Here is a 21297-nt window from a genome sequence, read left to right on the forward strand (position 1 = left end):
CTGTGGTACATTTGTTGTTTATATGAATGTTGAATTCTCGTTATAGAGAGAAAAACAAAGGCTTATATTTTACTGTTAAAACTGCTATTATATTTTTATTGCTACCTTGTCATATTTCATACTTATTTAATTATAAAAAATATTGGTTTATTATTGTCATGTCATCCAATGTCATAGATTTTGTGGATTTAGTTATATTTTCTATTAACATTAATTATTATCAAATATATAAAGTATTTAGTTACCTTAAACCAGTCCAAGAAATACCCCAAAAGAAATATGAACGTCTAAATTGGTGAAAGTAGAAAAACTAAGTCACTGTAAAAAGAAGGAATATCTTTTAAACGTATTTTAGGTATTTGGAAAAGGGTTAAATATTCTCCGTTGATTGATATCTTATTCCCAATATATATATATATATATATATATATATATATATATATATATATATTATCAACATCACTCGTAATTTATGTTATTCGATCTCACTCATTGTATCCTTGATTTCATCCAACAAGGATTAAGGGAAGAAAAAAAAGCTAAGGAAGAAGAAGTTGAGGAGGGAGAAAAGAAAAATATTTATATATATTTTATAAAAGTAAATTTATAAATATTAATAAAAAAAAATGGACTATAAATAGAAATATTTAAAAAATAAAAATTACGTTCTAATATCCCCATAATTACCACTTGTGACCTCATAAAAAATGAGAGTAAGAGATAAAATAAATATAAAAAAGATTAGTTTAATAGATCTGAAATCCTCTGATGCCCTCTTCTCATCCTCCCTCCCCTGATAACAACGAGAAAAAGATCAAATTTATAGGAAATTACCATAATACCGTCAACTACCTCCTAAAGAATAAATAATGAAAAAAGAGAGAAGTACTCGAGGAAAAAAGAGTAAAATGTCTATATTACCCTCCGGCGTCGTCCAAAATGAGAGAGGAAGAAAAACAGAAGTTAAATTGATCCGAAATCCCCATAATACCCTCCTCCAAGCTCGCCCCAATGCCTCTTCCCTCCCCTCTCTTATGGCCTCCGCTTCTTCCCCATGCCGTCGCTTCCTCCCCGCCTGCTCTTCCTCCTCACTCGAACCCTTTCCCGCCTCCGCACCCGCTTCCTCGCTGCTCCCGCTTTCCCGATCTCTACCCTTTAACCCCTCCCTTCCCCTATGTCCGACGATTCCCCTACCGCGCCGGCCCCGCCAGCGGACGGATCCTCCCAACCCGAGGACGACTTGCGGCCCCTTCCGCCTGAGCCTTCCCCACCCGCCGAACCCTCCCCCCGCAAGACCCGCTTCCCTCGTGCCTGCAACACCCGCCCCGCCGCTGCCGCCGCGCTGCCGCCGCTGCCGGAGCGCCGTCCCGTCACCCGGAGGGAGAAGGAGGAGCGGCAGAAGGCTGGGAGGGTGATCACCCCGCTTGTCCGGCCTCCGCCGCCGTCGCAGCTGCTCCGGTGGGAGCTCCGCTCGATGTGGGAGCTCGCCGCCGTCCTCGACTTCTTCCATGTGAGCGCCTCCTGTCGTAAAGGTGTCTCCCTTTTCAGGGATCTTTCTTTGTTCCCTAGGGTTTCTGAGGGTTGCTCCTGTTCTCGTTTTTGCTTCCCTAGACTTTCAGGCCACTGTTGAACATCGCGGTGGAGTTCTCAGCGGAGGAGCTTGAGACGGCGTTGATCACGCCCAACAATACGCTGGATGATGTGCACATGCCTCTGCTAAAGGTTCGTTCTTTTTTTGTTTGGATTTAAAGGTTGTAGCTTTTTCGTCACAGCTGCTTGTCCTGCTCTCAGTTACATTGCATATTGGCTTTCAAGAACTGTGAAGTTTTTGGCTAGGAAAATAGTTGCAAGTTCTGATAGGTTTTGCCTTTCTGAGAAATCGTTCTGTTCGAGTAGAATTGTAGCATGAGTTATCCTAAAAAAGCATTCAACTTCTTTTCTTTAATTTCACCTGGTGATTCTTAGCTAACAAAAATATTCTTTGATGCAACTTAGCTAGCTTACTCGGTCAATGCTTGTTCTTACAACCATAAGCATGATCTTTATATCATTCAGTCAGTGATATTTTGATTCGTTAACATGTTATTCTTGTTTCACTAGATTGCATATGTTCCATCCATCCATAGATTGCATCTCTTTTTATGTGGAGAACTGCACTTAATTGTGCTTTCTTTAAGTACCAGGTTTTGGCTTTTAGTATTTTGTTCTAGGACATTGGTTGTGAGATAGAGTGTCAGTAATATGACATTGCAGATTTAAGTAAGTAATATGTTTTTCTTGCTATCAGTTTAACGGAATTGCATATATTGATTGTTTTATTAATGATTTTTGGGTTGTTTACAGGATCCAATGGCTTGAAATGTGACATGATTCTCACTTATTAGTATGACTAGTCTATAGTCCTGCTCTCTATTGTGTCTGATGTTAATTGTTTACACAATTTTCTCCCTCATTGGATATTGTGCCTATTTGATGGAAGGAGCAACATCATATATGTATGATTCATACTTAGAATTGATGGTCATGATACTTAGAATTGATGGTCATGATACTAGGTTCCAGAATCGAGCCCTGGTCAAGTGCAAAGCTATTGATATAGGTCCGTGTAGAAGATACAAAGATATATGCATGTGAACCTGCTCAAAAGCATAAACATTGAATATAATAAAATGGCAGTGAGATGAATTTAGTTGCTCTAGTATTATTTGCGTTCATAATCATTCTATTCTTGTGAAACTTCTAGGAAATATTATAAGTCAAAATTGGCATATTAGTGTACTCCTTGAAGTTTTGCAAATTTAAAAGGTCCTGTCTTTCCAAGGACATGAAGTTTATAACCAAGTGGGTCACCATGCCATGTTAATTAACATGTCATAGTACTAGGCCCATGTTTAAACCCACCATTATTTTTTTGCTTCCTACCTCTCTTACCTAGTCAGTTTTTGGTGTCCGAGCATCCTTACAGAACTTATAATAACATTATCTGACAAATGTTTCTGCACTGTAAAAAATGTTGAAAATGGGTAGCTAGTTTTGTATAATTACATTGATGTCAATACCAGGAGTGTCTGTTTTCAAATGTTGCAATTAATGCTGAATTGCAAAGACGACTAATGGGTTTGACATATCATGTCAATGGTTTTGATGCTTTATTAATCATTAGTTGGTTTGTGGATTCAACCATGGCCAAGAAAGTTTGTCCTGCTTTCTGCTTATTTGGGCCAAAAGTTCCATTTTGATTGGCATTAGACTGTTTTCTGCAATTCAATTTCACGATTGGAGATGCTACTAAGAATCCATGGAAGATCTATGTAAAAAGAAAATGACAGTAGTTGAATAATTTATGCAGATATGTGCCTTGCCATTAAAGAGACTACTGCATATTTCTTGAATTTAATTTAAAATAATTTTAGTCATTTTTTATTTATATAGTAGCTGTTAGGTTATTATCTTAAATAAATAAAAAAGAATTTTGAAAGAAAGAAGGAGAGCACAATTTATTAAGAGATTAAAATTAGGAGCACTAGTTTTTAATGGTACACTTGTGAGGTCTTATTTGTTGATGATTTGCATTCATGTGAAATACAAAACTTTTGCTTTTGGACATCCTTGCTTATCTTGTTTTCCTTGATGCTTCATGGAATTTAAGAAAGGTCAATGAGTCCATATTCAGTACAAAATCTAAAACAAATAACACATTCAGAAAATGGATGTCAACCATTTTATGGTGATTCTAAATCAACTAAGGGTATTTTAGTTTAAGATTCTTCTTGGGATAATATGCGTTTAGTACTACCAAAAGCAATACTAATACTATGATATTGAGAAATTATTCTGAAGCACAGGTATCTTAGTTCAGATGCTATTGATCAGTCCTGATGGCAACAAGTGAACTACCAAAATTAGTGACTTGGAAGAACTGTCATATCTATTGAAGCTTAGGTCAGTTTAAATTTGTCCCTTCACCAATTTAAATCTTGTTACATTGTGTCTGACATAAAGATAGCTTAGCTCCTTAGAACAGGAACTTTTTGTTTTTTCTAGTTATCCAAGTCCAACAGTTTTTCTCTTGGTGGGTGTGTACGTGTTTCATGGTTGCATAACCTAACAATACAATTAATCCCCTTTTTCTTGGTGCCCCCAATTAGCACTCATATAAGCCCCTCTTTTGCCCCAATATATGAGTAATCAGCATTTGCTCCAGTTTCTCCAGGATCAGTTGATCATGTGTTCATTGTAAAAAATGTTTCGTAATTTAGAGATTGCTCTTAAGATGTGAAGCTTAGTTAGAGATTGCTTCTAAGACGGCAAGCTTAGTGTTCTAATAAGGTTGCTCCTGTTTGGCCTAGGTGACCAGGGTTTGAGACATGAAAGTAACATCCCTATTTATAGGAGTAAGATTGTATGCATTGACTCTCCCTAAACCCCATCTTGGTTGCTGCCTCATCCAATAAGTTCTTTTTTTAAACTCAAAGTGTTGCTTAATCTTAGAACTCAGGTTGATTGTAGACTTGTCGTTCAATGATGGCACACCTTTGTCTCTGAGTTTTGGGAGTTAAAATATTTGAATGAAGTGCCTTAACTTGTTATTCAGTGCCTTCTATAAGACGATATGAGTTTTTAAAGGTGATTTAAAAAGTGTTAGGTGCTAAGCTCCAAAAACGCCCGAGGCACTAGGCGCTTGCCCAAGCAGAATGAGGTGCTAAAATATACAAAATATATAATATAATTAATAGATATAATTATTTAAATAAAAATATGATATTAAATGTTGAAAATATGATATAATTATTGTGATTCTTGCAAGCTGCTACATCCGTGAAATTTCCTACTAGATATTTTTTTTTATATCATTGGAGAATCTATTGAGTTGCTCTGTACATTTGTCATTTATTTTGAAACCCTAACAATAATTTCAAATAAATAAAAATTAACAGTATTAAAATCAAATAATATATTATTAATCTAATAAATAAAAAATACTGTTATTAGTATACAATTAACAGTATACTATTAATATACTGTTAACAGTATACTAAGTCGAGTTGATGTGAGAAGAGAGTAAGAGTAAGGCCGAGGCTGCTGATTGAGAGCAGCGGTAGCGATAGTGGCGAGCAGCAATAGTGGCGAGCGGCGACAGTGGTGAGCAGCGATAGCCGCGGCGAGTAGCGATAGTGGCAGCGGCGAGCAGCGACAGTGGCAGCGACAGCGGAGAGAGGCAATGACAGCGAAGAGAGATAGCGGCAGCAGAGAGGAAATGTTGGCGGTGGAATCGCGAGCAGGGTTAGGGCTGGGGAAGTCATGAGAGGGATGCTGGGAGGCTGATATCGGTGCTTTAGTTGGTTCGATTGAATCAACTAATGCAAATGCTACCTAACCATACCTAAAACGCTGTTTCAGTTACTTGGTTTAACCCGGGCGCTCGCCCGAAGCACCCAGTGCCTGGGCTCGAGTGATTGCCCAGGCGGCGCCTCTTTAAAGCGTGTTGCCTGGACATTAAACGAGGCGCCTCGCCTCGTCTTGCCTCGCCTCGCTCGAGCGCCTAGGTGAGCGCTCAAGCGCCTATTGAAATTGTTGGTTTTCAGAAGCTATAAAAATTGCTTTCTATGTCTGAGTGTACAAGCTTGTTGTACAATTAATCTCTTGTTGAAAGTTGAGGACATGAGATTTTTCAATTTCGTCCTCCTAATAATGATCTTGTGTAAAATGACCAGAAAATTAATCTGACAGCATTGCCTATGGCAAACTGTTAAAAACAGTGAATGATTCATCCGATTTGTCCTCCTAGAAGTACTTTGAATATGTTTTGTACTTTTTGACTTCCGAATCTTGTATACCAGTTGTAACACATGAAGAACATTGTTTTTGATATAATGCCATCTAGGAAAACAGTTTTTCAATTGAAGATAATTAATTTTTAGCAATATGTTATTGTTTCTTTTATTGAGAATGTTACTTTCCTGTTATTTTCAATTGAAGCTACATTTGATTGCCAGAATTTGAGTGCCTGTAAAAGGACAGATGTACCATAACACTTTTGGCATTTTAGTTATTAGCAAGAAGGCTATTTCCATCTCTATGGTACTAAATGAATGACTGTTTTCTGACACTTGTGTAACACTGACATGAAATTTGGGAATTTTTATGATAAAAAAGTACATAAGTGATCGTGCTAAATGTTTTTATCACAGTAGGTATTAGTCATGTCAAAAGCACTGCCAATTCCATTTATGGAAATTCTTGTTCGTAGGTCCATCCAGAGATTCATATAGCTCAAAGTCATGACGGTTTGCAGATGGCCAATAATTTTTGGGAAATTTGTGGTTAGTTATTTAAGTTAGTACAAGATCATTGAGGAATTACTGATGCAGTATCGTATGAGGTATATCCTTCTGATATTCTCTAAATAATAACGTCTAGCTGGTTTGTGAAAATTAAGCTCGACTGCCTAATCAATCATGGCTGAGCTTGTAATCATGTAGGGAGCTGCTTGTTGTTTGAGATGTATTGGGACTTTTATCAGTTGATTAAATTTCTTTAAAGAACAATATGTAGATTTATTAACAGGCATGTTGACATGGTGTTGGCTGCTATATAAATTATTCGATCCTGTCGATCGCCAACAACAAGCCTTTGTCTGTACTGTTGCCCAACCATTTAGTTCAAAGTTGGAAATGCCACTTGTTATTACCTCTAACCTACTTGTATAAGATATTATTTTTTCTAACGCTCCATCTGGAGGCTGTTTCAATTACATGAAGAGGCTGTTGATTAGGTTAATTACTAAATTGTCATTCTGTAGTATTGATATATTCAATTGAGTCTTTTATGTGTTTTGTCCATAAAAATGGAACCGTTCTAACTTTTTCTTTCACACCTGAGTTTATCCAATATAGGGTTACAGTTTGGTTTGGATGTGGTAGAAATAAATGCACTCTGGTTATTGTTTTTAGCATAATTCATTGCATTACAGTTTATTTCTGGTGAGCTGGAGATTCATACTTGCTAGTTAGGAAGGTGTCTAAGCATCCATATAATATCTTTCAGTGTCTTATATGTGATATAAAGAGTTACATCTTATCAAGTAAACTCCATTATTTTGCTTTTCATATTAGTTTACTGTGTGGTAGAGATTATCTTGCTTAGGGTTTTGGCCTTGGTTTTTCTTTCTGTTTGTGCTTAAGCCATGAATTGCATTTAAAATTTGTTTTAGATTATTACTGTGTTGTTTATTTTTTCCTGTAATGTAACCTGATAACCATCCTGGCTTAGGAGCATGGATCGTCTTACCGGTCCATACCGATGTCTTAACCAGCTGTCGGTATGGTATGTATCGAGCTATATCAAGCCATATCGACATACGATATATGGGGTTGTACCTATTTACTGCCCATATCAGTCTCCTATCGAATCAATATGTACCGCCCATACCAAGTGGTACGCTGTGGTATGGCGAACCTTGCTTAGGAGATGATCTCTCACCCAGTAGCATTATTAGGGTATCATTGTGTCATTCCTTGTTGTTACTTACATGATTGTAACCTGAGGGAATCTGGATTTGAATAAGTTTGATTATTAAAATTTCAATAATGCATTGTAGTAATTATCGCTCCTATTGACATGTTGACAGGCAATTCCTCCTGTTACTCGCATGGCACTAGGGCGTGCAACCTGGGTTACAGTTCTCTGTAGGAAGTTAAGAGATTGGTGGCACTGGGTATGCTGTTTGTTCAATTTCTTTGCTGAGAATATTACAGGAAAGAGATGATATCATGGAATAACTAAGCTGATGATCGATTACTGCAGGTTGCTGATGGGGAGATACCGATTGTTGCATCCCATGGGTAAGTTCTTCAATTATATGGAGGCTCAAGTACTTAAAACATATTCACCTGATACCATTCTGAATGTAAACTTTTTCAGGACGGAGATTGAGACGTATAAGACTCTTGATCCTAGGACACGGATACTGATTTTGAAAGCACTATGTGACATCCGTGTTGAGGTGCCTTATTGTAGTAAATGCTAATTCTCTAATTACAAAGTCTTAACATTTTTTCTTCCAACTGACAAACTTCACCAGTTGTGTATGTGTTCACATTTCTTGGACCTTGTCTTCTACATTGCACATAAACATAAAGAATGTATTGCTAACACTTGCCTTGCAAATGAAGTTCATTAATATTTAGACCAAGGTTTTTAATTTCGAATAATACCGCTCGTACCGAGCGGTACCATCGATTGGAGTTGTTTCCGCTCCATTACCACCTTAAATCGGTTGATGACGGTCGATTTTGACCGTCGCTGCCCGCTATTGGGTAGTATTAGCCGAGGGAGAAGAAAGAAGAGAGAGAAGAAAAGGGAAACCTAGAGATCCGGCATTGCTTTTCCTCGACGATCCCGATCCGTCGCTGCCCTCCCTTGCCGGACACCGCAGATGATGTCTCCTCCTCGTCTGAGGCGACGAGGCCTCGGTATCGTCGGTGACTTCTCATTCGCATGGAGAGAGAAGAAGCCTCGGCAACGTTGCGGGGAGAAGAAACCGAGCGTCGTCAAGGCAACATTTCTTCTCCCCACGCTGGCAAAAGAAATGGGGCGACAAGGCAGCGTCGTCGCTTCATCACCCTTTTTTGCGTGGGGAGAAGGAAACCTCGGTTTCTTCTCCCCACGCGGGCAGAAACCGAGCGACGTCGCCTCTTTTTTTCGCGCGAGGAGAAGGAAATGTCGGTTTCTTCTCCCCACGCAGGCAGAAACCGAGCGACGTCGCCTTTTTATTGTTTGCACGATGTCGCTGAGGTGATGTCGCCTTTTCCTTTTTTTTCTTTTTTTTTTGCGCAAGGAACCCACACGAGCAGAAACTGAGCGCAGGGAGTATCGAGGCGACGTCGGTTTTTTTTTACTTTATATATATATATATATATATATACCGAATGGTATATCGAAATGTACCACTCGGTATACTGTACCGAGCTGAGCTCGATACTTCGGTATGGTACGAAATTACAATCATTGATTTAGACCCTCTTTTGTGTTGTTTCTTTTCTTTTTGGGTTGTTTTAAAAATATGATTTTTTTTTTAGTTCTTGGTACTTCCCTTATCTGTCATCATTTTCATTGAAGAGGAACTTTGCTCAAGCAAGAAGAGGACTCAGTCATGTTCCGGAAATCTTTTCCTCCAAGATCTCAAAGATAATGGAGATGTTTCCACAACAAAATAGAAAGAGACAATGTTGCCAAACATGTTATGTTGTGTCTTGCTTTTCAAGCTTTTAAGCATTAATCATGCCATAAGCAGTTTTGGTTTTTGAAATCAACATGAAAGAATTTCATTATCCATAAAAAGACTCTATATGCCTTGAAAATTGTGGTGTTTGTAGTTTTTAATAAAAGTCATCTGGGTACTTAAGAGTCTGTTAAGAGCAACTTTTCTTTAAAAGCATGTGGCCTGGTTGTTTGCTTATATACCACTTTTAGCTTTAGGTAGTAGCAAAATTTGTTCCCTTTTTAATTTGGTTTCTGACTGTGAATTTAATTTTTCCATATTTAATCATGTTGTCCAGACTTTTGTATCAAAGGATCATGAGTTATGTAAATGAAAAAGATAACTATCAAGGTATTTGACTATACACTGGTAGTCCATGATAACGTTATAACCTTCAATCTCGACTACTTAGAGTTGGCTGCATGGCTTCTTCCTGCCTTTATACTCTATTAATTAATGAAGGTTCTCAGGTACTGTTTGCTGCTTTTATCACAATTTTGTTAAATGATACATCTCCTTTCTAATAATGCTTATTATTGCTAGATAAATCAGATGGTTCTTTTCATTTATCATTGTAGTTCTCTTCGGTGTACTACATTAATCAATACTATCTCCTAGGAAACGGTTTTGGCTTGTGTGCCGTATAGACCATCTGATAATCTTTAACTTATAAATTAGTTTAAGCTTTTCTGCAGACTTTTTGTATCATATGCTGCAGCTGTTACATATGATATAATTGTCAATTCTGGATGTAAGATTTCCAACTTCTTGATGAATCAACAAATGATGACTTTACTAATTGAGTTATGAAAATGTAGCCTTAACTTCATTGATGCTGCTTTAAATTACTTTCAGATGGGTCCATGTTGTACTAGATGTTAACTTCATTTTTCTATTTTGCAGCAAGAAGACATTCGAAATTTTATTGATGATTCTTTGAAACGAGGCATTCAACTGTCAGCTTTTCGCAAAGAAAGGATCGGTGGTGATTCACATGGGATTTCTTATTGGTATCCTGACTAACTTCATGGTTATCTTTAGAAGTGACCCAAATCACATTCATAGTTATTTCCAACTGCTTTTCACATAGACATATTGCATGTATCATGATCATTTCCATCATAATTTCATTTTTTTATTACTTAGGTATGAAGATGATCCAATTATTGGCCATCGATTGTACCGTGAAATTAGACAGGTTGAGGTAAAGAAGGTCAAGGGAAAGGGATCATCATCTGTTCCACTTATATCCATCCAGTGGGAAGCTGTTGCGACCAACTTGGATGAATTTCGAGAAGTTTCAGTGAGTTTCCCCACTGTAGTTGCTGCTAATTTTATCTGTAATTTAGCACTTTAAACTAATGCTATTGGTGATGCAGCTGAATCTGTACTCTATTTAATTGTTATGAATAAAAATGAACTATAGAAAATCAGCACATAACATTATGAGGGAAAATTCTGTTGTATCTTAGGAAAGTAAACTCCATCTTCCTTTTTCTTTCGTTTATATTGATAGTTATTGTTATGCTTTGCTTGTTAGGGGGATAATAGACACAGCTGGTTACTTTTAGTGAAGTTGGTGAGAATTGGGAACATAACTAAGCACATCATGTACAATACAAACAGTGAGAGACCAAAGGATCCATTTTTAGAACTTTATATTGCCCTTGTCCATTTATGATTTTGGCTCAATCATGAGAATTCTGGTTACTCTTTTATTATTCTTTTCTAATTCTTACATGTGTACTATGATCTTGGGAAGTTGTTGAATCTTTTCTTGATTATTAACGGTTGTGCTAAGGAACAGGCAAGTAGGATAAAAGGAAAATGAGGATTTGACACAACCGTTGTCTCAGAGAGAGTAAAGGAAATGCACCTGGGAGAACATGTTTCCGTCAAAACTTTCTTTTTCACTGAGAAAGACAATATAACGGTAGAACGACAATGACTGCTCAGCAATGATAAATTTGTGAGTGGCTAGCTCAAAGGTAATGCGGCGTCATGTGTGGTCCATGACCAGAAAAAGCAGAGCCATCCTCTCTCCGGAGCCTGTGACTGGAAATGTGATGATTATGATGATTGTGGTACATCAGTGGTGATGCACGTGTCGTGTGGCAGCATTAATTAGCCCATGGCCAATGATGCTGGTGCACCGGGGTGACAATTGCAGCCCATGGGCAACATAGCTTGTGTGCCACAATGAGACTCGTGGTCCATGGCCAGTGGTATTCAGGTGTGGTGGTGGTGGTGACGTAGCACACAGTTGCAAGTTTTCTTAATAAGGACCAGCAGCTTGTGGTCAATACAGATTTAGCAGCTTGCATTCATTACAGATTTGTGGCTTAGCCTTTGGTCTATTATTGTAATCCCTTGGGTTACTATATATTTTGCTGGAAACTCTTACATTCCAAACTCCCTACTTCTGTGACTTGCTAATTTAGGGATTGGGACCTCTCATTCTTGCTACTTGTGTCGTGATAATTTTGATGACGCTGGCCATCTCTTCTTTAATTGCCCTTTCTCACGAATCTGCTTAAATCAAAATTACATATCAACTTCTCTTTCTTGGATGAGTGGAAATTTGGTACTTGGCTTCTAGAGGGACCAGGAATGACCAAAGCTAGCAACCTAACACTGAGGGGTCTTGTGACTTACAGCCTTTGGATGATTTGGAAGGCCTGGAATGAGTTCCCCTTTAAAGGGTTAAAACCTCCCCTAATTGCTTTTTTGATGAACTCTAAATTTGTAAAACTGTCTTAAGGCAACAGTGGGAATTGGGTTTCTAGATCTGTCAAATGGTCCAAAACCCAACATGGTTGGGTAAAATTGAATTCTGATGATGCTGTTAACTCTTCCACAGGCAGAGGTGGTATTGGCTATTTAATGTGTTCGAGTAATGGGTACTGTATCTTGGCAGGCTGTAAACCCGTCCATGAACCAGTATTGGGATTGAACCAGGCTCAAATAAAAGGTGTATCAAAGCTTGAGGTTGAAGTGGATGACCTCACTCTTATCAACATCATGAATATGAAGGAAACTCCACCTCGTATAAATTTCCCATGTATATCGTCAAGGAAATAGATCGGCCCAGTGTTTATCTGTTCATGCTAAAATTTTTTATGCTGGTCAGATTTGGAAGTCTAACTGGCCTCCTTTTCTGAGTCCGATGTTGTGCGCTGAAGAGTATAGTAATTGTTGTACTCATACTTTGATTTAATTTTACTTCCTTTGAAAAAAAAAGAAGGGGGAGTGAAGAGAAAAGGTAGGAAAAGAGGGATAGAGAGAATGAAAAGAAAGAGAGGAATAAGTGTCTCCCCTTAGTTTATCTTTTAATTATAAAAGTACCTAGCACTTTCCAAGTTCGGTATATAGCAGGAGACGAATTACAAAAGTAGACAATGCCATCTAATTTGTTCTTTCTTCTCTCTAGGAGTGAGCATTGTATAAAGTAAATGTGTATTTACATGATATCACAGATTAACTATTTTATATATCTGAGCCACAGTTCTTTTTTATTTATGGAGAATTTTATGACTTTCAAGAAACTCTAGGGACTTAAGAGCTGTGATGAAAAATTCAAAATGAGTATGTTTGCTGCATCAACGTTTCTCTGCAACATATTCTGTTTATATATGAATGTTATTTTAGATGTACTTCATCAGTTCAATAAGTTTGGGTTCTTTTCGTTCGTGAATTAAACTCGTGACATTTCTTTTGAGTGCTTTATTCAATTAGCTACTAGATTTTGAAATTTTAGGGCCACTAGAGTCAACCTCATCATACAGTAACTGTTTGTGTTACTTATTTTAATAGTTTAAATTATATACTCTACCATAATATTCAATACTATGGTCATATTGTGTTGTCTTATGTGTGTGGCTGCTTATTGCATCTATCTTCATATTAAGGTTGTCTCATAGCATACTGCATCATGCTGGCATGATCTTTGCCTATCAGTAGGAATTGGCAATGAAATATGGATGATCATAAGTGATGCTATGCCATCCCATACTGCGGTAGCATGCTTTTTATGCCGATGTCCTGTTGCATAGTACTTATGGCTGAAACATGCAAGCATGTGAAACTAACTTTTCTTGTTCTTTATCCTCACTAGACATATCATGAATTGATTTCTGTTGGTAATGATCTCAAATTTGTTCTCGTGCTATTTCTTTGCCCCCATATAGTGTTAAGGAATATCTTGTAAAATTTCATTGGTGGTTGTTCAGTCTCTCTTTTGTATCTTTCAGGTTTTCTTTCTTATTAATTTTGAATCCTTGTTTTTAGGAAAAGCTTCTTTCAAGTACAAACAGAACGGAAGCCTCGCTTGGGAAGAAATTAAAGTTTGACTTCCTGCCGGAGATCGAGAAAATTCACAAAGTATGGATTCTTTCCACCCTAATGTTTTTGGTTGCAGTTTACATGAGCATGGATATACTGCAAATTGGTTTCAGGGATCTTAAAGTAATTTTCTCAATGGTGTGTCTTTTGGTCATTGAACAGAAAAAAGAGAGGCTGTTGAAAAAGCAACACAGAGAAGCCCTCCTCCTTGACACCTTTGTGACTGCAGATGGGCTTTGCTCTGGTCGCTCCCTCCGTGACAGAAAACCTGTCACATATACTTTTGGTATGACTGTTTTTTCTACTATTTCAAGTTTAATGATTTTCTACTATGATGTTCTAAGATATAATTAATAATATGTTATACATAATATTCTGGTCCACTGTTTTCTTATCTCATTTTTATCATTTTTATTTGATATTAAGTGCATAAACTACCTGTTTCTCCAACATATCTATTTTTCTTTCTTGTTGGTTAGAGGAGCCCTAGAATCTCCAGAAATTCTGGGATCAAGAATATAATGTATCATAAACTTATTGTACTTTTATAGATTTCGAATTGGCTGATGCTATACTCATTCCCTCTTCTGTACAGTATTGGGCTACCAGTGTGGTTGGCAAAATCTATATATATGCCATATGCCTTTTTCCTGGAAAACCCATAGATCCACAAGTTCATTGGAATAAATACAGGTTCATAAAAGCACTTACAGAACATTTTTTGTCCTTTACAAAATGATCCAAGGAACTCTGCGTCCAATGGAATTGGATATAGAATATTAAAGTAGATTTCGTTGCAATCAAGATGACTGGTATAGTGAAATAATTTGACAAACATTATGATGACATACATGATCTGTAATTGGGATGTTCCGATTGTGATAAGCTTGTGGTAGAAGTTTCTAAACTGTCTACTGTGAAATATTTATTTTGGATAAATTTCTAGCTTGTGCTAGAAATTCTAAAACTCACTATAAAGGGCTTAAAGAAGTGAGATTTAGAGGAAAAATATGGGAGGCTTAAGATTTAAAAAGCCCCTATGTCTCTTCAATCAAAGGAGCAAAGATTCATGATGAAGATGCATGCCGTCCTGAGCCAAGCCACTACACATCACAAGATCAACAAATCTAAAGGAACCTTGAGATGTCATAAGGATGGAGAGATGCTGGAAGAAGTACCAGTTTGCACAGTTGAGCAGTATGGTCTTGCATCTACTGGTAAGTTCTATTGTAGCAAAGAAATTTGAGCTTTCTGGCTTTCCTATTCAATCTGACATCCACAGACAGACTCTTTGCTCACTTGGTTAATAGGAAAAAGAAACGGTTTGCTTGTCTCAGTGATTATCAAACTGAAGAAACTTTTATGCTGGCCTTTGACCGATGAGGATAAGAAATCAGAAATCTATCTTTTCATATAATTCCTTGATCGATATTGGATGGTTTGCATATTGGATAGTGAATTGCTACCTAGTCACAAAGGATAAAATATGCACCACTTTGGTGCCTTCGTCGGGCACATGGTACATCAAAGTTTCCCAGTTGTGTGATACCTTAAGCTTAGGAAGTATTTACAATAGTCATGGTCTAAATTATGCATTGATTAGGAGGTTTTGTAGGAAAAGTGATTGCTAAATATGAGTACTGTTTGACATAATCTCATTGTTTGGAGACTACAGCTATAGGAGATTGGCCCAAACCTGATCATTGTGGATTTAATTTTGAGTGAAATAAGTGGGTGTCAAGTTGCTAAGATTCATGGCAGAATATACCAAGAAAAAATAAAAGTAGATGACAATAAAGACAGGCGCAAGGGTTGTCATGATATGGGTCTGTTGATTATTTCAGCATCACACAATGTTGCATCAGTTGGGACACCCCCTAGCACAAGTCAAAAATTGGCTGAGCCATATGTCAACACGACTGTGTTTTCCTGTACCAGGGAATGCCTAGCAAGACAAGAATACAAGTATACTTCCATTGGTATGGTCAGTATACCACCGGTAGTCAAAATTGTGAATCTTGCGCAAAACTATGCATATTATCTCTTGTCATAATTAGGCCTGATGGTGTAACAAATGCATTATTTAAACCATTTACTTTAAAATGATTAAACCCAAATTAATGATTGTAGACCCATTTTAGTCTTATAAACTAGTTTAATTGATCTCCCACATCTAATGTGGGACTAAACTTGCGATGCAACAATCTCTTCGATATAAGATTTGATATCCTTGTTAAGGTCTAATATAGCACGCATTATCCAAGTACAGTGCATGTGAGTCCTAGCATAGGGTGGCTCCATACTATAATGAGCTATAGTGCCTTCAGCACCATCCACAAGTGGTCATTTCATATTGGGAACCCTCGTCATGCTCAATATTGGGTATGCTTTAATGTCAATTGTCAACCTAATGAGATAATTCACTTCAGTGATTTAAAAAGCGTTAGGCGCCAATAGGCGCCAAGGTCCAAAAACGCCCGAGGCGCTAGGCGCTCGCCCGAGCAAAGCGAGGCGCTAAAATATAAAAATATATAATATAATTAATAAATATAATTATTTAAAATTTTAAATAAAAATATGCTATTAAATTAAGAAAATCTAAGATATAAAATTAACAGTATTAAGAAACTTAGCAATAATTTCAAATAAATAAAAATTAACAGTATTAAAATCAAAATAATATATTATTAATCTATTAACAGTATTGAAAATTAATTATTTTAAATAAACTTAATAATATTAACAGTATACAGTATACGTATACTGTTAAAAGGAAGTGTAAAGGGGTGCTGAGCCTGTTGATTGAGAAAAGAGGAAGCGGCGACAGCGGCAGTGGCAAGCGGAGAGCAGCGGCAGCGGGAGGCACGAGCAACGACAGCGGTAGCGGGAGCAGGAGCGGCGACAGTGGTAGCGTTTGCGAGCAGCGAGAGGCACGAGCGACGACAGAGGCAGTGTTTGCGAGCAGCGACAGCGGCGAGCAGCGGGAGGCGACAAAGGCAGCGACAGCGACGAGCAGCGGGAGGCGCGAGCGGCGACAGAGGCAGCGTTTGCGAGCAGCGACAGCGGCGAGCAGCGAGATCGGGAGCAATAGCGACAACGGTGAGGGTTAGGGTTGGGTTCTCACTTATATCGATTTTAGTTGGTTTGATTGAACCAACTAACTATCAGAGACCGAACCAGACCTAAAATCTTGGTTCGATCGCCTTGGTTAACCCAGGCGCTCGCCCGAAGCGCATAGCGCTTGGGCTCGGGCGAGCGCCCAGGTGGCACCTGTTTAAAGCGCGCCGCCTGGGAGATTAGCGAGGTGCTCGGGCCTCGCCTCGCCTCGCCTCGCTTGAGCGCCTAGGCGAGCGCCCGAGCGCCTTTTTAAATCACTGATTCACTTATTAACTTGATATGCCTGAATCAGTGATCCAAAGTGCTTAACCCCAAGTTAGTAGTAGCTAACCAACTGTAGCCCTACAAACCAACTTAATTGGCTTTCCACATTCGATATCGGAGTAAACTTGGGGTGTCACATCTTTTGTCGTGAATTGACAACCTTCTATGTATAAGATCATTTCTAGATATTATATTTAATTTGGACTATGTATTACAAATAAGAAAGTTAGAAAACTATGATTCTTACATCCACACTCTTGTCAAGGTTTTTGTATATAATATTTTTTGGATAAATTATAATCGCTATTTTTCCAAACATGAAACACTTTGTCACTAATTGATATGAAAGTTTGTTTGGTACCCAAAATTAATGTCATAAACCAATTGATATGCCCTTGACTTAAACTTGATCTGCCTGACCATTAACACTTGCTGGACTTGGCATTGCAGCAATTGTTTATGTTGCAACTCATCGTGCCACTCTTGTGTTCGATGATCATATATGCTACTCATCATGCCTTCATGATACATATGATGAATATATGCATTCATCATATGGCTACGTGTACGAGATTTGTTAATTAGATACATGAGAGGTGTCCTTTTGATCGAAACTTTGATCAATGCCTCTTATGAGGATGACATGCAACTGAAAAGACTGAACAAGTTTGATTGTGGAATGCTCAATGCTGAATTGTATCATAATTGATTCTTTCAGCTTGATTGATAAAATATTTGCAGCAATAGGTATCTTAGTCGATGTTCTTCTGGTTGAGTATGTTTGGTATTTATTAATTAATATTAAGGAGGGTTCAACCTGAGTTATGTCTAGATCTACTTTAGGATCTAGCTCTATCCTGCTCTCCAACCTTAACCGCCTCACCCCACAAAAGGAACAAAAAGGACTGAAAAAGAAACAAAAGCATTAAAACTTGTTAAAGAAGAAATTCCTACCGAACAGATGATGGGAAGAGATCCATTGGCTACAATTTGGTGAGGAGTCCATATCTGATACAAACAGTGATAGGATAGATTTTGTATAGCTGCAAGTATGTACAATTGGTTGGTCAGAAAGATATATGTGATTCTTTTTTTGTGAGATTCAAGAATACTACCTATAATGCTCTCTATCCCTGATTCTATCTCTCATGCTTTTCTCTCATTCTCTGTTATCTTTTTATTCTTGCATTGGAAGTAAGTTTAATAGTCCTTTTTGACCCGATTCTGGTCTAGCTATATTGTAAAAAAAATTTAGTCTTGCCATATTGGTGGGCAACTGCACACGGTTGCATCTTGAATAATATCAGGGCTGATTGATCGGTTGAGGCAATCAAGACCTTTTCGTGTTTCTGTGCTGGATGTATGATGAAACATATAAATATGAGACTTGTTTGTATTTAGAGAAACTGCAATTTTTCATGAAAATGAAAATGCCATCACTTGATAATAATTTGGGCGATCTATCCAGATTGTCTGACCTAATTTCCATTTTCTTTTAGTTTGTTAATAATATTTTCTTTTCATAAAAAAAAGATTAGCCATTTGAGGCTGCGTAACTGTAGATTCAGAAGAAACTTTGAAACATTAGAATCCATCATGCTATAGAAAAATAGACTAGGTCACTACGATGAGTGAATAGTTGAGTAGCTAAAGATCTATCTATACTCACAAGCTTAGATGCTGACAGTCAACTACCTCTTAGTATGTGCTTCATACCATGGATTATAGGTTTGCATGATTTTGCTCAATATTGGGTGGAACCTTCTTGTAAATGGGTACCTGGCTTGAGAGACAAGGGTCTTGTTCTATTGATGGACAAAAGGGTATAAGGCCAGTCTCTACCATTTCTCAGACTCAGAGGGAGTCTTTGTGGCTCCATTTTAAGATATTCCTAAAACTTTACTCTTAAACAGAGACCAAATTGGTCTTAACTTTTACTAGTCTTTTATAAGTTAAGATCTGTTGAGGCTTTGTTCCTAAAGGACGAAGAGCACTTTGTTCGGGCTAGGGTTTAGGAAGCACAGAGTTTGCTTTATGCAGAAACTATATGTGCCACTACCCATTGAGCTTGATGTTTGATGTGAAATTGGAGTTAGCAGCAGAATAGGCATATCCAGGTTAGCATGCTTACTATTTGCACTTTTAATTCATTTTTTTGTGAACCTTTGTTATCTTTTTTCTTTTGAGCTTGCTGCTTTATGGGCATACCACCCATGCCAAAACATGGCACAACACTGACGTGCCATTCTAGCGTCTGGATGGCACTTGGTGTATTGTCAAGACTTGAAACCTTCATACCAGTCAATATAAAATTTCAGTCAGTCTTAAAAGAGGTTGCCTCAGCTCAAACTAATTGCTTTAGTTGGTCCAATCTGAAGAGTCCCATTCAATTTCATATGAACTTGGTATCTTTGTCAGTTTCAGCTAATTTTGCCAGTTTTGGAATGTTTGCATAAATAATAGTTTGAATCCTAAAATCTGGATATTGGTTATAAATTATTGTTTTAATTGTAGGTTTTTAGCTTCTCTTTTCTTATTTTTGACCAAACTTAATAGTAGTTTGATGTTACAACAAATTTTCAGATGACTATGACCGCTCCATCAATGAAGCGATCAAAATAACCAAGTATGTATGCAGTCATCTTCATTTTGTTTCATTTATCTCCTGCATTAATTAACTTTTTGAAGAGTATGTGTTTCTACTTTACCGCTTTGTAATGCTTCAGTGCTACGTCATATGTTTTAGGAGAAGACAAAGTTCACCTGAGACTGTTATTAGAAGAGAAGTTGTTGGGAGGCCTGAGGTATTGACTAATGGTAAATGGAATGGCTCTTCGCAAGTAGAGCTAGTTAACCATGATGCAGGGTCCCCAAAGTCCGATGACTATGAAGAAACTGATATGGAACAGCAGGACGAGCTTCTTGACCGCAGGTTTCTTCCTTTCATGTTTGTCTCTTGATGTGTAGTTTGTTTGTAATTTGATTCATCTTACTGTTTTATTATTTGGAACTCAGCAATAGGCGGAGGAAAAGGCCTCAGAGATATATGGAGAAAGATTTTGTTGATACTGTTTCAGATATCGATGCAGATTTTGACAGTGATGATGACATAGTAGGAGAAGCAGTGTATGATGAGGAATATTTGAGAAGTAGAAAGCAGAGAAAGGTGTCAAGTGGCTCGGAGGGGGATGAGGAGTATCATTGGGAGGAAGAAAATGCAGAGGATGACGAGGAAGAGGATGAATTCTCCTTGAGTACTAGTGAAGATATAGTGGAGCAACAACGTCATAAGAAGTTTCCAGGTCGAACTAGGCAGGAAACGAAACTGAGATCAGTCGATGGACTCCAGACAGGCCTAAGACGTAGCAAGAGAGCTACACGACGAAGTGTAAATTACCAACAGTATGAGCTATCAGATACAGACACAGAATTGGCGAAGCCTGGCAAGTCAAATGCAACATATGCAAATTCTGATGCATCAGATGATCTACAACTTTCAACATCTAGTCAAGATTCTCAGGATCAAGAAGACAATGGAGATATAGCTGATAACAAAGTGACTGAGGACCAAAGTAACAATACCAAGGCTGCAGATAAAGAGCAGCAACCAGCTACTCAAAAAGCAGATGTCAATGGGCATGAACCAGATGGTGCCCAAAGAATTAGGTTCCTAGACTTAAATGAGCTCGCCCCAGGGACGAGTTTTGATGATGGCCCAATCATTAAAGATGAAGACAGGGACAACTTTTAGGCAGTCTGTTTTCATTCATGGCGCTGTGCGAGTATTCGCTTGCAGTATTATCTGGTGTGTGGAACTGAAAGGCTTCTAGTTCATGGAAGCTATCAGCTTCACGAGGCCGGTGACAAGATTTGTTAGCAAACAGGGACTGCATCCAACTTGTGGCTTGGAGGTGAGACCTGTAGATGGGTGCTCAACCTCCTCAAACTTTGAGATCCCAACTTTGTTCAGTACCTGATGGAAATTTTGAGGAAGAAATTCATTGCATCCTGTGCTACGTGTTCCGTGTACAATACGCCTTTTGTGCTGATGATTTGCCAGATTTCTGGATTTACTTGTTGCCTTTCTTTTCATGCAGAGGCACAATGTTCAATTTAGCTGAGAGGACATCAATCCATGTATCAATTTTAACCGAAAAATTAGTCGTATTCTAAATTTAACATGTACTTCAGGGACAAAATTCAAGGTTCTTTTAGTGCCTTTAAAATCTAGTGTCTTTATCTCAGTTCTTTACCCTTTCTCATTGCCGACTTGATGTGGCTCATGATGGTTTTAACTGACTGCTGCATCTCAA

General features: G+C 37.9%; 1 protein-coding gene across 1 annotated transcript; it reads left to right on the forward strand.

Moving 5' to 3' along the window:
• The first annotated feature begins 989 nt into the window (after positions 1–989).
• On the forward strand, positions 990–21236 carry LOC103981907 (DDT domain-containing protein DDR4). Its single transcript, XM_009398666.3, has 12 exons — positions 990–1510; positions 1612–1722; positions 7631–7717; positions 7807–7844; positions 7924–8005; positions 10166–10272; positions 10409–10565; positions 13550–13642; positions 13766–13889; positions 19568–19610; positions 19731–19916; positions 20000–21236. The coding sequence occupies exons 1-12, from the start codon at positions 1175–1177 to the stop codon at positions 20733–20735; spliced, it is 2100 nt and encodes a 699-aa protein (XP_009396941.2). The 5' UTR covers positions 990–1174; the 3' UTR covers positions 20736–21236.
• The last annotated feature ends 61 nt before the right edge of the window (positions 21237–21297 follow it).

The sequence above is a fragment of the Musa acuminata genome, chromosome BXJ3-4, assembly GCF_036884655.1.
Source record: "Musa acuminata AAA Group cultivar baxijiao chromosome BXJ3-4, Cavendish_Baxijiao_AAA, whole genome shotgun sequence".
NCBI lineage: Eukaryota > Viridiplantae > Streptophyta > Magnoliopsida > Zingiberales > Musaceae > Musa > Musa acuminata.

Bases quoted from the DNA above. Each gene is read 5' to 3' on its own strand.
- LOC103981907 (XM_009398666.3), top strand. From the start codon at position 1,175: ATGTCCGACGATTCCCCTACCGCGCCGGCCCCGCCAGCGGACGGATCC. The intron at 1,723-7,630 runs GTTCGTTCTTTT...ACATGTTGACAG, and splicing joins TGCACATGCCTCTGCTAAAG to GCAATTCCTCCTGTTACTCG. The intron at 13,890-19,567 runs GTATGACTGTTT...ACAAATTTTCAG, and splicing joins ACCTGTCACATATACTTTTG to ATGACTATGACCGCTCCATC.